Source organism: Astatotilapia calliptera, chromosome 5 (assembly GCF_964374335.1).
Source record: "Astatotilapia calliptera chromosome 5, fAstCal68.1, whole genome shotgun sequence".
NCBI classification, from domain to species: Eukaryota; Metazoa; Chordata; class Actinopteri; order Cichliformes; family Cichlidae; genus Astatotilapia; species Astatotilapia calliptera.
Genome location: NC_137426.1, coordinates 8,448,817 through 8,466,206, shown reverse-complemented (window position 1 = coordinate 8,466,206; position 17,390 = coordinate 8,448,817). Strand labels below are relative to the sequence as shown.

General features: G+C 39.5%; 1 protein-coding gene across 6 annotated transcripts in view; it reads left to right on the top strand.

The window, feature by feature from the left end:
• Positions 1–17,390, top strand: part of LOC113022045 (glutamate receptor, metabotropic 4) — a 199,071-nt gene that overhangs the window by 20,571 nt on the left and 161,110 nt on the right. For 2 of the 6 annotated variants that reach the window (XR_003272395.2, XM_026167025.2), the window contains exon 2: positions 14,663–15,715. Coding sequence is in view for 5 of the 6 variants with exons in the window: in XM_026167025.2 (XP_026022810.2) it covers positions 15,149–15,715 (567 nt within the window). In the remaining variant the exon portion in view is untranslated. Of the gene's footprint in view, positions 1–203; positions 618–14,662; positions 15,716–17,390 lie in introns of those variants that run through there. The other 4 variants (XM_026167028.2, XM_026167029.2, XM_026167026.2 and 1 more) reach the window with 4 other exon arrangements.

Below are 17,390 nucleotides of genomic sequence, written 5' to 3'. Positions count from 1 at the left end.
CGTTAAATAAAAAAAGGAAGTAGCAAACTAAGACAAAAAATGGTGCTTTAGTTTTACTCCTACTTGCAGAGTTTAATCCCTATATAAAAAAACAAAACAAAACAACACAAAAACCTGCCTCTTTGCCCTTTTGTAAATGTTATTGATTTCTGTTTGGGGGAAAGAGCGCCCTCTACAGCAACCCACATTTAATACCCATTTAAAACCGTGCAGTCAAGCCAAAAGAAGCCAGGTGCACATTTTAATTAAAAACACATTTTTCCAATTACAGCTGAAACCGTGAACCTAAAATAAAAAGCGAAGCAAATGTAGTGAGTTCAAGCAAGCTAATTATGGTAAATTAAATGGAAAGTTACAAAAGATAGAATCAAAGCTTAAGGCTACCTAACTTTATATGTTTGCTTAACGCCAGGCTGCAGCACTTGGGAGGTTGATGGCTTCATTTTCATTTTAGCATTCAGGTCTGGGCTGCTTCCTAAAATTTTTGTCTTAAGTTGCATTCATTGGGAACTCTGGGTACTTTAAATCTGGATCTAAGAAGGCAGAGAAGGAAATAAGGAAAAAAGATGAATGTTTTCTCTTAAGGTACCTGGTGAGTCTTTCCAATAAAATAATCGGTGAGTCATTGTCTTTTTTGTTTGTTGGATTTACTGATGGCAGCCTAGTGTAGCGCTGTGTATAAAGTGGGCTGTTGTTAGTGCTGTGCAGCCTGTATTGCTTAATTGTGCAGTTCCATTGTTGGGCTGGATTTGTTAACAGTCATGTGTACAGAGGCTGACAGAAGGCTACATGCTGACAGTGCTGTGTACCCACAAAGCTCCAGGATGGAGCTCATTAAGGTGGATGAATGAGTGGTCAGATCACCTCTTCAGTGCATCATTTTCATGTTATTTCATCTTTGCTTTGCTTTTAAGATGCTCTAAATTGGGTTTACTGTATTGAAAATGACCCGAACAATGCTGGACATGGATGAAAAGAGCATGGCTAAATTATGGCTGGTTTTACATTGAGGATTTAGGCTGTTGTTTAAGCATTTATAATGACTGAAGCTGTTATTTTACTATTTATGGAAAGATTGTTTTGCATTTACGTGATCAGGAAATTGGGCAGCTTTTCATCCGAAAGTCCAAAATAAGTTGGAATTTAGTAAAAACAAACATCCCCCCCCCCCCCCCCCCCCCACACACACACACTTATGTCTAAAAACTGTATTGATAATATTTTTAATTTGAACATTTAACATGATTAATTTCTTGCATTTTCTCAAAACTTTAAACACAAAACCAGTTTCAACAGTGCTTAATTGGTACTAAGGGGTCCAAAGTGTGCCAAGAAAATATCTCAGACACCAATTCACGATCGCCAGCCTGAACTATTGATACAAGGCATCATCCATGCTTTTATGTTTATGCCAAATTTTGACTCTGCTACCTAAATGTTTGTGAGGAAATCAAGACTCATCAGACCAGGTAGCGTTTTGGCAATCTTCCATCATTCAGTGTTGGTCAGTCTGTCCAAATATTAGCCTCTGTTTGTTGTTTTGAACTGCCAGGAGTGGCACCTACTGGGGTCTTCCTCTACTGTACCCCATCTGCTTCAACAGTTTCTTCAACGTGTTTTGTGTTCAGTGGTTATTTGAGTTAATGTTTCCTCTCCGTCAGCTTGAAGCAGACTGGGCATTCTACTCTGATACCTCCGGCATCAACAAGGAATTTCTGTCCAGAGAGCTGCCTCTCACTGGAAATGTTCACTTTTTCACAGCATTCTCCGTAAACACTGGAGATGGTTATGCATTTCCTAAAACACTCAAAACAACCTGTCTGGCACCAACAATCATGCCAACTTCAAAGTCACATAAATCACCTTTCTCATGCTTGGTTTGAGCATTAGCAAGTCATCTTGACCACACCTGGGTGCCTAAATGCTTTGCTGCCATGTATTTAACAGAATAGATATTTGAATGAGCAGTTGAACAGGCATACCAGTGACCGATGAGTACGTTTCTTTTTCTTATGAGTAAATCATAGTGTGAGAAACATCATACTAAACAGTTCTTCTATTACTTTACAAATGTGGTCTGTTGCAGCGGGTCAAATTTCTTCTGAAATTACTGAAATGATTTTGCTCTTTCTCCTCTACCTCACAGTTAGTTTCCATCCACTGATATTTTCAACATTCAGCTCAACGTTGCTGGCTGTGGGTTCTGAACTGCCTCAGTTTCGGGCTTCAGGTTTATCATCCTTAGCAACAAGTGCGAACAATTCTGTGTTTAAGAAATGGCATCTGTGCTGTAATTTAACTTTTGCTTCCTGTGGTTACCATTATGCCTCATAACGGAATCACTGTGCAGAATGTGTTTTAGTGAGTGGGGATGTACTTAGAGTTTTACAAAAAGGTTAAAGGAGAATTGCAAATTGCATCTAATTAGGTGAAAACAGTTTAACGTTTTGCCAAAAGAGGGATTGATTCGTTTAGGACATTGAGAATTTGCTTCAGAAAATGCGAGTTAGTGTTTTAACAATTCAGGAAAGCTGTAATAAAGCAAGGTTGTGAAAGCTGAACTGAGGATAGATTTTACTGTTGGTTGTGCAGTCTCTTCCTTCCAGCTTATTTTGTGCTGTGTTGCAGAAATTACAGTAGAAACACTGTCCTGTTGTTAACATTGGGGATATATGGTGCTCTTTGTTAGCTTGTGTCCCCTGTTGACTCTGTGGTTTTTGCTTGTTTGCAGGTCCACTTATGTGTTTCCAAGAAAGGACAAGGTGCAGAGACTTAAATTTTCACATAATCAGCCATCTTCTCTGAGATACACTGAAAGACTACGTTTCTCACGCTGCATGTGGTGGAGATTATGAGCTTGTACTCAGAAGGGAGGCCTTCCGATTCAGGCTTTTACTCTCTAGAGTCCCTGGGCCTTATGTATTTTGTATTAGCTGCTATAGATTAAAATTGTTCATACAATTTTCTCTGGGGGATTGAAGGTGATGGCTCTGCATGAAATTTGTGTTGCATTTTTCTATTTCTCTTGCAATTTATATAAAGAGCCTGGTAGGATTTGGATTCGGCAAACAGACTTAAGACCAGATGAACTGAACAGCGGCTGTATCTCGTGCCCTTAAAGTTTGTGTGACTGCACATCGCTTTGTTCCCATTATCTTGAAAAATCTAACGAGCAGACACTATACTTGCAAAACACTCATTCTTACAGATATGCCCTAGTTTTCCATATGTTGCTGCTTCAAGTGATTCAGTTGGAATTGGGTCTGTCAGGGGAACAGGTTTGATAAGACATAATTCCTTAATCCTGACAGGCAGGCAGGTCTAGCCCAACAGATACAGTAAATCAATCAGTGTGTCTGAGAAGTACCTGCCTTCAGTATCGACTGTGACCCCACCACCCCCATGCTATTCTCACGCACACACTTTCTAGGACATGCTCTATAGTCTCTTTTCGCATTCACGCTCTGTAAATATGAAGCTTTGGTACATTATAGTCTAAAATACAAAGTTGAAAAGCGAGTGTATTTGACCCACAAGATGAAGTATGGTAGGCATCATTACCAAGAGCCGCTTAGTGTCAACAGGAGGCTGGAGATGGTTCACCTCATACCATCTTTTTACTGGGCCATTAACCAGGCTCACATAGTGCGTAAGAATGAGCAGCCTTCAGTGCCTGAGGCTTTGAGAGACCAAGGTGTTTGGATATATTTTAACCTGTAGATTCAAGCCTGCCTTCTGAATCGTATTCAATTCAGGCCCCCAGGTATGCATGTGATGGCTGGTAGGAACTGAAAGCTTTATAGGGAAATATAATGGTGATGAATACTAAGCAGAAATGGCCCCCCTGTGTCCCCCCCCCCCCCCCCCCCCCCCAAGATGAGAGGCTAAAGAATGCATTGGAGGATAAGACACTGTGAACCATAAGGGTGAGAACTTGAGGATTATGGAGGTGTGTGTTTCATTGTTAGAGCAAGATAATAGTCATTGAATCAGTCAGTCAGCGAACAGGAAGTCAACAATTTCTCCCTTTCGCATAGCGTCTTCAACTTATTCAAGCAGCATTATATTTCTCCCACCAGACTTCTGGGATAGGAGAATCAGGGCTTCTTCTCACATTTCAGTCCATTTATCTCTTGCTAGATGTGGCTCAGTGGCCTTTAGCCCTCCATTAGCCTGCACCAAAAAACATCCAGCGCAAGTAACCAAAAAAATTTAGGGATGGCCCACTTCTTCTCCCCCCCTCTGTTTTCAACTTTGACTTCCAAATGTCTTCCAGGATCTCCAAAACAACACATTGCATTCGCTGTGTTTGGGGAAAACACAGCGACGGCCTCGTGTTAATAAGCCTTGTTTGCATGTTCTAAAATTTCTGTAGCTGGCACAGAAATGGAGCGGCTCTCTTGTGCGGTTGTCATAAAGTTGATATTTCAAGAGATAAATTACACCCTGGTTTCCTGAGGGTTCTCAGCGAAGGGAAATCAAACGACCACAGTCAGCTATTGCATAATATCATGTCTTAGCAAGATTTACCACATATCTCAGGGTTCTAAATAAATCACAACTGTCAACTGCATTTTGCTGTTTCTGTAATTAATGCGCCCTGGAGATAAAATATTCAAGCTCCCATCTCTCTTTATATCTAACAGTGACAAAACACATCAGATGTCGAGGGAAAGAAATTGGGATCATTTCAGTCATTTTCCTGTCTGTAAAATAGTTTTTCCCATTGGACCACTTTGGTAGTGATGTACCAAATCCATACATAATACTGGACATGATTCCATCAGTGTAACAAGTTAATTGATTCATTTTTCAGCAACATGTAATATGTAGCAGCGGATCAAGTGATCAGATGATTACTAGAAAAATCATTTACTGTTATTTATCAGCAAAAAACATGCACTGATTACTAATTTTGTCTTGCTTGTAATGTTACCAAAATGTAAAAAGGCACAGGTTAGAAATTGGACCCTGAAGAGAACAGCAGTATCTACCGTTATCTTTCATTACAGCAGCCAATCAGTGGGCTTTGCAGGGTGTAGCTCTTTTGATAGCTTTAATTTATTCCTTCATGTCTTCTCTATTTATTGGCGGTAACATTTTTGACTTCTTCCATTTTCACACAAAAGCTGAGCTTCATACTGAGCTGATAAAATGGGACTGAAGGGGGGGAAAAAACTATGAAACTTTAAAAAGTAAAGGTTGCACTCTAGATGGAATTTAAATTGCATGAGAACTTGTGAGTTTGTGAACAAACAGTAGGCTCAATTATTAATGGTGGGGAGGTGGTGAAAAATTATTTGCATATATGTGCTGATTTAAAACCACTGACCAGAGCAGGTAATAATAAGGTCACCACGTCTTCTTTTGAGGAATCATGTCTGAAAGTCACAATGCAGAATCAACATGGTCAAATTGGAGTCCAGCTCCATCTCACATGCATTTAAACAAAGTCCCCAATAAAACCTCACACATAGTACCTAAACAGTTTGAATATTTTTACACAGTGACATCCTACTTTAAATCATAACTGGTAAATAAAGCTGCAGTTTTACATGTAAGGGGACAACATCTTACATTCAGGTCCTTGCCAAACACGTTCAAACAATGTCTGTGCAGACAGTGGCACAGAAGTGCACTGGTAGTGATGCACTTTTCATCAGCCAGTAATGATTGGTTTGCCAGAACTGAAGGGGGGAGTAACGATTGTGCAGGATTCTGCAAATAGAGGTCTGGTGGAAAAACCAAGAAAGATTTAAAAAGAAACTTGCTGTTCAAAGAATTTATTTTTCTTTACAATTCTTTTCGATAATTCAGTAGTCTGCCCCTTTCTCCAAGTAGCGCAACTGCCAAATTTGAAGTCTTTCTTCTTTGTTGTGTTGAACTAGAGCGTTGTAGACAGACACTGATAAATATTCTCCTCATAAAAGATTAGAGAATTTAGAGTCTGGAGACCTGACATTGTTTGGCAGATGCTAAGTACTATAAAGTGAAGCACCAGTGTAGACGTCGCCTCGTGTCTCTGATGGACTTCTGAACTCACACTCTATCCAAGAGCCAAGGCAAAGCAAGCTAGCTACCTTATAATGATTTATGAAGTTTCCACTGCATTTCTGAGCTCACAGCTTGTCCAACCTAATCATTTAAACAGCAAACTGTATATAAAGCTGTAATTCTTTCATTTGGAGACTAAAAGGAATCCTTTATCTGATGGGTTTTTAGGGTATATGTATTGTTTTTGGCTTTGCGGTTTTTACAATTCAAAACAAATCTGTCGCATATAGTATTTTATTCTTTTTAGATGTGAGCATGCATGTGCATGCAGTTAGAGTGGGGTGTTTTGCTTCACACACACACACACACACACACATATATACATCTCGAAAAATATTTGCAGATGCATGCTTCTGGGCTGACAGTGGCTGGCTGGAAAATTTCAACATGTCGGCCAACCCTGACTGATACTCTAATTATTTTTGCAATATACACACTCCCTGCTGATTTATTTTTTTTTTTCTCCTGAGAATTGAAAAGATGATATCAGTAGGTAAAAAGCTGTTTGAATAATTACTGTGGAAATTGTGCATCCTGACTCTTCAGGAGTATTTATACCTTGGGCCACTTTTGTAAACAATAATTATGGTAAACTGGAATAAGTATGTAGGCAGATTGAGCCAAACTTTTTTGTTTTTATTCTAATTAGGCAAATTAACACCTATATTGGAAGCTGTCGGTATTAACTGCATGGCTTGGCTGAGGCACTGCTGCTTAGAAACTTGACACACTCAAGAGAGAATAAACCTCACATTCAGGCTGCACAGATCTGAATGAGGCTTCTCTCTATTGTAAAGGATGACACTAACGAATATCAAGATTGCTCTTTGTCTCAGATGCGTAGTTTGACAGCTGGCAATAAAAACTCTTGTCATCAAGACCCGTTCTGTAGTTCTGCATGGAGGCGTTTGAAGGCTTGAAGATTTGTATTATCAATATTATGCAAATATGCTTTAGTAGTAACTTTGTGCAGAGCTGGAATTGTGTCTATACTTCTCAATAAATTCCTTATCTGAAACCTGTGTAACAAAAGAGTTTGCATTGTTTTGAGCGCATTAATGGTTATGCTTTATAGTTCCAAAGTTTGGGGCACTAAGAAATAAGGTTCATCTTTAAAGAGAATCAAATTTGCTGTTATATAACAATGAGTACACAATGAGTCATAAATTATTTTTGATGAATGTCTCCCTTAAAATATTTCTGATGAGTTTATATTTAGTGAGAACAAATGTGCTCGATGTAGCACTAACACTCATTATTGACTAAAAAAGAAAATCTAACACAAAACTGACTCACAAAACTGCTCTATAATATACAAGAAGAGAGTAGATGCAGGTAAAAATAATCACTGTGTTTTCTGTTGTAACAGTACTGGAATTACTGTATTGTGGTGCTAAAAATCAGCTCAATGACAGATGGCCTAGCTCACCCTAGTGTTGTGCACCGATTGTATGGCAATTTCTTTTTCTTTTTCAGTTCAAGAAATAATTATTTTCCCCATTCCACTTTTAAGTTTGATTCACCCGATCAATATGTCCTTTTAAGGCTTATTTCAGTAATTTTTTTTTTCTTTCATTAGAAACATAGTGACAGCCTCTTCCAAGCTCTCAACTCCTTGTGTGCAGCTAAGCCCTCCTCTCTTCATTCATTTTCCTCAGGGCAGCCTACTTCTACCTTCCTATTGATCTGCTGTGCAGCATCAACATGCTGGAGTGTCAATTAGAGAACCCATCCTGCCCATCTGTGAGAGGAGAGCTGCAGCATTTCTCAAACTTTCCCTGGCTCACTTGGCCATCCAGCAGCTGCTCAGGTCTCTGAAGATAAAGAGGGGAATAATCGTTTTAGAATAAATAATAATTTATCTCAGCTATACCCTTGTTCATATTTATAATGTTCCTTTCACAGCACTGATTAGAATGTAAAATACTTGCACTAGCGGTGTGATTTCTAATGTAAAGTGATAAATATTATGAGGGAATTTAAAGGAATAAGGGCAGATCTGCAGAACACATTTGTCTGCTTCAAAGAGAACACCACTTATTTATTTATTTTTTCTCAGGTGGATTGCATTTGTAAGGGTAGGCATGTTGAGGCGAGTGAAGCGAAAACGTTTTATTTATTTATTTCAAATCAAATCAAATCACTTTTTATTGTCACATCACATGTGCAGGCACACTGGCACAGCACATGCGAGTGAAATTCTTGTGTGTGAGCCCCACAAGCAACAGATGTGCAAACACAACAACACAAACGAGCAAAATACAAGAATGGCCAACCTGAAACTAATAAATATATGTACAATATATAATAGTGTATGCATTTCTGGATGTGTATACTAAATATTTTCCTGTGTGTGTGTGTGTGTGTGTGTGTGTGTGTGTGTATACACACATTTTTACAAATTAAATAGTAAAAAAATAAAATAATAATAATAATAATAATAATAAAATATATAAAATATACAGAGTTGAATATGTGCAAAACAAGTGGCATTTATATACAGTGTGGAGTGCATAATGTTGAAGTTCCAGTAGTGAAGCTGAGGTGTCTATGACGTGTTCAGCAGTCTGATGGCCTGATGGAAAAAGCTGTCTCTCAGTCTGCTGGTACGGGACCGGATGCTGCAGAACCTCCTTCCTGATGGAAGCAGTCTGAACAGTTTATGGCTGGGGTGACTGGAGTCCTTGATGATCCTCCCCGCTTTCCTCAGGCACCGCTTCCTGTAGATGTCTTGGAGGGAGGGAAGCGAACGCAGGCTGTTTTCAGCATTGTTTCGCTCAGTAACCAAAGTCTGGTGTGTTGCAGATCTCTTCCAGTGGCTTTATTATTTCCAAGACTGGTTTGAATACAAAACAGCTTTCTGGAAATCAGGTTCTAAAAGATGGGGTTGAATGTGAAAACAAGATATTCAACATCAGGTTGTTTTTATTTTTATTTTTTTCAAAGGAGAGCGTGCCACTGTGACATTATTGGTCTTAATGTTTCCTGACCTCGTCAAATCTGTGTATATATTTCTGTCATCCCCATCTACTCTAGGATATCAGCAAGAATACAGCAGACAGGGACTGGTAGAATATCATGAGTCTTCTTGGTTTTTGAAAATGAAGTTCAGTTTTTAAGTATATAACCTGAGTCTCTTTCTGTCTTTACCCTCTGCTTCATGAGAGAGGACGGCTAATGTGCAGCTGCAATTTAACTGGCCAGCGACTGTGTTTCTGAGTAGAAACTAGAGATGGCACGATTTTTAAAAAAATTTTTAAAATTTTTTTTATGTCCGATATCATATATTTGGATATCTGCCGATACCGATATGAATCCGATATAGTGTATTTTGTAATCAATACAACTTTTTTTTTTAAATAAATCTCTATAAACCTACACCATCCTCCCTATTCTGATATTTTAAAGAGTACTTAGCAGAAATATTAAACAACCTAACTAATAGGGTTGCCAACTCCCAGCAAAAAAAAAAAAAGGGAACCACCCCCCACCCTCCGCCTTGTGATGTTTAATCAACATAATCAACTTTAATTTAATACACGTGCATTTAAAAAAAAAAAAAGCAGCACAGAAATCAATTATTTTTCTACAATAATTAAACAGATTCAACATCTTTCTTCAACAGAATTGCAGACTGCAAAGATGGAAATAGTACTATAGCTTACTAGAGTATATATTAGACTTAATAGTTACTATATACAGTAATGGATTTCTATACATTTAATCAGATGAAAACTTTGGTTGTAAGATTCAGATAATTATTTATTAGTCATTTTAAATGAAATAACAAAGAAATATTTTTGTGCCCCCCTTTCCCAGTTAATGCCCTACCTGGCCCCCTGGCAAAACTTTGCTAGACCCGCCGCTGCACAGTTACCAGCTGTGCGCTACGTAAAAAAAGGATCTTGGTGTTATTTGTCTCTCAGAAATAGTTCATAACTTCCGTTCATGTCACCTAAAAGGTAAACCTGTTTCTCCATCACCTGTTCAGCTCTGATGATTCAGTAAGGACAGCTCCTGGTTTCATCTTCATGTTTCCCTCTCACCAGATAACCAAACCGATATCATGACCAGTAGTTTTTACTGCCGTGGCTCCAGCAAACAGCAGCTGATACTAGAAAATTAATATTAAATCAGTTCTAACAACAGCTTATCAAGCTTAAACGTGCTGCTGTTGTTTATCCGCTGGTTTCCTCTTTCTAGCGCAAAGTGAGCGATAAACAAACAAGAAAGACGGGACTTGCGAGAAAAAAGCCGACCAGCTGATCATTGATCAGTTTCATGATTAAAGTGGCAACAGGGGAGGGAGGGGGAGAGAATGAGAGAAGAGTCAGCTTTGCAGCAAGGACAGAATAACTCCAGCTTTGTGTCTGTTTTTCATTCTAGCTGAAGTACAGGGCAAATCGCTTCCTTTTCACCTCAATATGGAACTCCAATGGCCAGTCCAGCTGTGGCTCCATATATCAGTTGTTAAGCTTGATGTGGAAATACTATGCAAACATTCAGAGATGAACTTACGAACTTGCTTTACTTCTCTGGGATAGTTTTCTCCGAGATGAAATGTGGCGGTTTGGAAGCATAGTGAGGCTCCAAATGCTCCACCAGACCACAGACAGGTCTGGCAGACAACAGCCGCTCTATCACGTGATACTGCTCCGATGCGCTGAGCTGGGTTACGCCAAAAAGCGCTTTTTGTGAGGTGATTTTGCGATACCTCGGATCGGATTGCATTTTTTATTTCTCTCCGATATTCGATCCAGTAATTTAGGTCAGTATCGGACCGATAGGTAATATCGGATCGGTCCATCTCTAGTAGAAACCTGGCTTTTTAAAATCAAAGTACACCTTTTTGGCACAGTCATAACAAAACATCTTTTAGTGTGTTAATTCATGCCATTTTGTTCCCATTGAGAGTACATTAAATTAAATTATCAGCATTGACAGTGAAAATTTTGGTAAACGCTGTTTGTGGTCAGCATTTCAACGCCAAGTTTTAACTTCAACAGGTTTTTGCTTTTAAGCCACACCCATTTCTGACATGACTCTTCATCCCTTGCAAAGATAAATTTTCATGACTTCATCTGATACGTTTTACTGCAGAAGCAAACAGGGAGCAAATCTGACAGCCAAGATGATGAGGTGCTCAAAAAACAGTGTGAGAAGTGGTAGGAAGCTGTCAGAGAAAATCATTCTGACCATTTCAAGAGCCTAACGGGAGAAAGTGGGAGTATGGGACTGATAGGACAAACTAGACAAATGTGCCATTCATCTGTCAGCCTATTTCCTGTTTCTTAAAAAGCTTCAATGACGAAAACTCTCCTGTGTTTGTTAATAATCATATCTCAGAAAAAATTACATGGTTTTCCACAACCAGGTCTAGTTGTGATAACAGACATTGCAGGACAAATGTTATGGTATAGAGGCTAATTTAGATTACAGTGTGAAATCAGCACCATCTCATTCCTTCCAGTTCCCACTTAAAGTCAGATTATTAGTTTTTTGTTGTTGTTGTTTTTTTTTTAGAATATTTCCATTAGAACTCTCTTTAAATTGAACCCTGTATATATAACTGACCATCTTGTTTGTGTAGGGTTAATGCAAGAAGTTGAAATTCTTGAAAATATATTATTGCTAACATTTTTGGGTTTATCAGTATTAAGGAGTTACTGCTTCCACTGTCGCTTGCAAGGCCGTTTAACATTACACACTGATTTGCCTGAAGGTTGATGGCCTTTTGAAATGAATACATAGTCTGCTCTGAAATATGCTTTTGCACCTGAGGAAAGGTTGTTCTCTGATATGAATCTCCAGTAATTCCTGCAGCTGTCTTTGACATTTTCTAGCTGGTAAACATTTTGGTTGTTTTGCATAAGTCTGTGCTTCGTATGGTTTTTGAGGTATGCTATTAAGGGCTCATCTGTGAATGTGTAAACATTTTGTACTTTCATTCAGTACGTTTGTTTTTCTGAAAATGAAAACAGCGGAATTCCATAAAATAAAGGCAGAACATAGATTTTGTGCATTACATGGAGTATATTCCAGATGTTTTTATAAGCCACACAGTAAAAACACTGATTGTGCTTTCTGTGAGATTCTACGTCACTACTTATCGTGCTGAATTGAAGTCTGACAAGTGGTTTGTTGTAACCTCAATGCTTCATTAAAACAGAATTCATAGTTTTGGCTGAATGGCGATTGCGTCTGAGATGATTAATTCTAAGACAGCCCATCCTGAATGCCCTGAGATCTCTCAAATATCAGAAAGAATTGTCTGCACTGTGGCTGAAGATGAAACACCATAAGATATTAATCTGTAACAAGACAACACAAGCTGATTAACAAGATAATACTTCATGTAATCTTGTGAGATATAAGATCTTCTTCCTTCAGTTGCACATGAGCTACTTCTACAGATTAACTGGCTTTCTTCAGTCTGAATAAGACATAGGAGCTGTCACCCAACCAGCTTTTCTTCTGTTCAAGCAGAAGTTTGATGACATCTATCTTCAAATCTGCAGCCTTGCAGAACCGTTTCTTATTTGAACTGTTCAATGTTTACACCTGTATTTTATTTATTTATTTATTTTTTTAGACTATCTGTACCATGCTATGCTGGCAGCAGCACTCCCCGCCTCAATCTTAGTGTTTGCTTTAATGTCAGATGTGCTGCTGCATGGTTTGCGTTTGATTATGGGGGCTAAGGTGAGTTGGCTGGCTTTCCAGTTGTCATCTGCCCTGCAGCAGTTTAAGTGGACCTGCAGTGAATCAACTCTGAAAAATTACTTCTCACTCAGTAGGAGATAGTTGGGTGTATTCAAAGTACCTTGTCACTTCCAATATGCTCTCAATGAATCTCCGCCGTTGCCGATGCAAGGCCTCAACCCACTCTGCTGGAAAACCAATGTCTACAGCTGTATTTTGTGACTGTGTGCAGGGAGATTGTTCCTTTAGAAGTTATTACAACTTCAGGAATGAGAAGGGTGTAGACGTGTAGATACAAGATGGTTTATAGTGGCATATTTTGTGTGTCAGGCATGTGTGTACTTTTTATCTCAGCAGAAAAAGGAGGAGGGCAGAAATAATAGTGCAGGGTAGTGATGACCAGATGTGCGTCACAGGAATCAACTTAGAAATTAAAAATCCGTCTTCAAATTTAAATTCAAATGTAACCAATGAGCTTGTTTACGACACCTGAATTTGCAAAGAATCTCGTAACATCATCTAACAGCACTCATAGCAGCAAAACAAAAAAACAAAACAAATGCAGTTTGATATAACAAGAAAATAAGGTTTTAATGACTCAGAGTGCTGTTTCTACATGTTTTTGGTTGACTGCTCTAAATGTTCTGCTTAGCAATTTTTCCCCTCTTCTTTTTAATCTATAGCTATCTATATGATGTCAGTGTGAGCAGATATATACCTGATACGATTCTCTCAGGCAAACCACTCTAGCTGTGCACACAGACGTGCCGCCCACATGCTGGTCAAAAAAAAAATCTTATTTTGTGAGGGGCAGCCAATCAGAAGAAAGGTAGTTTAAAGGGAGGGGGAAGGGAACTAGAAATGGCTTCTTCGCTTTCATACACTCCAAGGATAAAAAGAAATATGTCATTGTTCCCCTTTAAGGTAGACCATCTTCCTCTTTTGGCTGCTCACCACAGCAGATGATATGCCTCCATCTCACCCTATCCCTACATCCTCCTCTGTCATAGCAGCCTTCCGTATATTCTTTTTTACTTTCTCCATCAATTGTCTCCGTGGTCCTTGTGTTTTCCTTCTCCCTGACAGCTCCATATTCAACATGCATTGTTTCCTTTAAGACAGATGTTGGACACAAAAGTGGCTCTTCATAGTTAGTTTCAAACTCAGCCCATAAACCTGTTGCTTAAAATACTTAAGTGACTCTGAGGCCCACATATGTATTTTGTTATATTATACTGAATCTATATGGAGTTGGTTTTGCCTGTTGTAAGCAGAAATATATCCAGATAATGCTGAAGTGGTTCTTTAGGCACAAAGGGAAATCTTCTATATGAGAAACGTTTCTTTAAACTCTTGTATTTTTAATGAAAAGATTTGAAGACGTGTATATATCATGGTGGAAATGCTGATAGACTGATAAATACTAATTTCTGAGCAAAGTACTGCCACAGACCAGCAGCCTCATTACTACCACCAATGCTGTCAGCGCAGTCTTATGTTAGTGGAACCATAAAAATGTCAGTACTTTTTCAATTTGTCAATTTGATGGAAAATTGACAGAGAAATGGGAAATATGATAGTCTGAGAATGTCACAGCATTGTGATTGTGGCTGAATGTGTTGCTGACATGGTTGATAGGTGAAAATGAAGCATGTGGGATCATTCTCAACCTTGAGAGTCCATGGCAACCCACTGAAAGCAGAATGGTAAACAGAGGCAGGCTGTGTGAGAGAAAGAAATTAGTTCTGGACCAGAACTGTCTCTTCATTTCCGCATAATAATACTGCAGTAAAAAGGTTGAGGAAAAAAGTATTAAAAAATCTTAGACCAATACAAATCCCTGTGCTTTTTTGCCCCTGTTTTCTCTGTGCTATGTCTCACTTCTCTACTCTTTTTCATCTTTCAGGAATTCACTCTGAAGACTGTGGACCTAAGCAGGCCTGAGGGCTCTGACATATACCAAATCCCTGCCCAGGGGAACAGGGGAGATTAAAAACTTCTGATTGAGGTGGAGAGGAAAGAGACACAGATAGAGGGAAGGAGAGACAGAAAGAAAGCTTATCGTTCACCTTTGTTCTTTTTAATGCCCCAAGTGAAAGATCTCCATAGGCATGTCTGTGAATAACAGCAAACACAAGAGCAGCTGCCCACCACTGTGGTCAGAAGATGGAGTGAGAGAGTGAGGGAGGAGACGAGAACAGGATTACATCCTGTGAAAGAGCCAAGCTCATATTCTACTTTAATTGAATGTTTGGGAGAAAGGAGAGGCATGAGAGCAAGCCTTTTCAGTGCCAACTGCTTCAAGAGGTACTGCAATTAACCCTCTGGCCATCATAAAGTAATACCTGGCTTTTGCTGTTTTCCAATTGCTGGGTTTGGTTGTACACTGTGGATGTGTGCTTGGGCCGTGGTCATGTTTCAGCCCCTGGTGTGTAGACCGGAACGGACCGGCTCTCAAAGAAACGGCCTGATTCCTCCTCTGTTGCTGCTGCTGCTTCTTTACACCTCCCTTAAGCCCGCTCAGGCGGCCAAACCCAAAGGGCCAGGACACACACATTTGAACTCTATTCGCATCGATGGGGATATCTCCTTAGGTGGGCTCTTCCCAGTACACGCCAGAGGGCACGATGGAAAGCCGTGTGGGGAGCTGAAGAAGGAGAAGGGTATACATAGACTGGAGGCCATGCTCTTTGCCCTTGACCGCATCAATAATGACAATAATCTACTGCCCAACATCACACTGGGAGCACGAATCCTGGACACCTGCTCAAGGGACACTCACGCCTTGGAGCAGTCTCTCACCTTCGTGCAGGCTCTGATCGAGAAGGACGGCACAGATGTCAAATGTCTCGGTGGGGGGGCGCCCATTATCACCAAACCTGAGAGGGTTGTAGGTGTTATTGGAGCCTCCTCCAGCTCTGTTTCCATCATGGTGGCCAATATATTACGCCTGTTTAAGGTAAGATTATCATTACTTATTAGCTTGGTTTGTTGGGATGTGCGAATTGCACACAAAAAAAAAAAATGGATTCCAAATTCCAAATGATGTATTAGCCTGAAAAATACATATGCTTTTGCTTCAGTGATGCACGTAGATACTGTATTTGTTTGAATAATTAATAACACCGGATGGAAAACAGTACAAGCCGCTGAACAATGTGAGAGAACAATAAGTGTTCGATATCTGCTGCCACACAAAGACCAATTTCATAACTTTAGTGAGGAGATGCCTGGGTAAATCTCATCCCGGCTGGTGCCCTGGAGGAGCTGGTTGCTAAGCAGTGAGAGGTATTGCCTGTCACAATACAAAAGTGATTAATAGGATTTGATTTCATTTTTGGCCTATAGCCTTTCCCTTGATCACAATAGTGTTTACATTTGTTTACACTACAGAAAAAAATATGTTCTCTTCGTGGACATTTGGACATTTGATAAATTATTCAATACAGATTTTACTATCACGCCAGTCAGCCATGGCAGTCATAATAGTTCTTTTTCACTTTACCAAAGGTATGATTGCTATTTAACGCTTGGCTCACTACAAAATAGCAAACCTTTTTTGACTAAAAAGAACTAGTTTTTTAAAAGTACTGTCATATGGTAAATGGTAAATGGCCTGCATTTGTATAGCACTTTTCTAGTCCCTAAGGACCCCAAAGCGCTTCACACTACATTCAGTCATTCACCCATTCACACACTGGTGATGGCAAGCTACATTGTAGCCACAGCTGCCCTGGGGCGCACTGACAGAGGCGAGGCTGCCGGACACTGGCGCCACCGGGCCCTCTGACCACCACCAGTAGGCAAACATGGGGTTAGTATCTTGCCCAAGGATATTTGGCATGCAGCCAGGAGGCAGCCTGGGATCGAACCACCGACTTTCTACCGACATATTTGAAAAGGTTTCATGGGTAATTACACCTTTTTGCAAAATATTAGACAAATCACTTTCAGTGAGATGAGGTAGTGGCTGATTTAAATTCAGTGATAATTAAAACCAGGAACTTTTCCTCACACAAACTTGGGGCTAAAAAAATATTTTAATATTTATACAAGACCCTGACTCCAGATTTTACCTTCACCTTGATCTTGCATGGAAATTTGTGTCTATTACTGTCCTTTTCTTGCTTATGCTGCAAGGTCAAAGGGGAACTCAATCACACTCAAAAACATTCTTTCAGCTGATTCAGTGTTTGCCCAAGGACACTTCAACAGAACAGGTGTTTGCTGTCATCAATTCTTTTAAAACGTCAGTATCTAAAATGTTAGATGAGGAGCTGCAGATTCAACTCGAAGCACACTGCTGGACATTTTTTCAGTGCTGTATCACTGTACACAACACCAGATGAAAGCACAGCAAGCCACACATAGATTTTACTCGGGCAGGACACGTGGGTATATTGAGGGCTGCCCAAGTATATTTTGAAACCAGCCTTTTTATTTAAACTTCTGTTATATATAAGAGTCCTAGTAGCTGCCTCCGACGCTGAAAAGTGAAGCTAATACAAAGTGTCAAAAACTCCTCTTCCTAGAGTGGCCACAAAAGCCAGTCAGTCCCCATAGACTCCCACTTTTAAACGTGGTAAAAAGCATGTTTATGGATATTGTACCTTTTTATAACAACTATATATAAT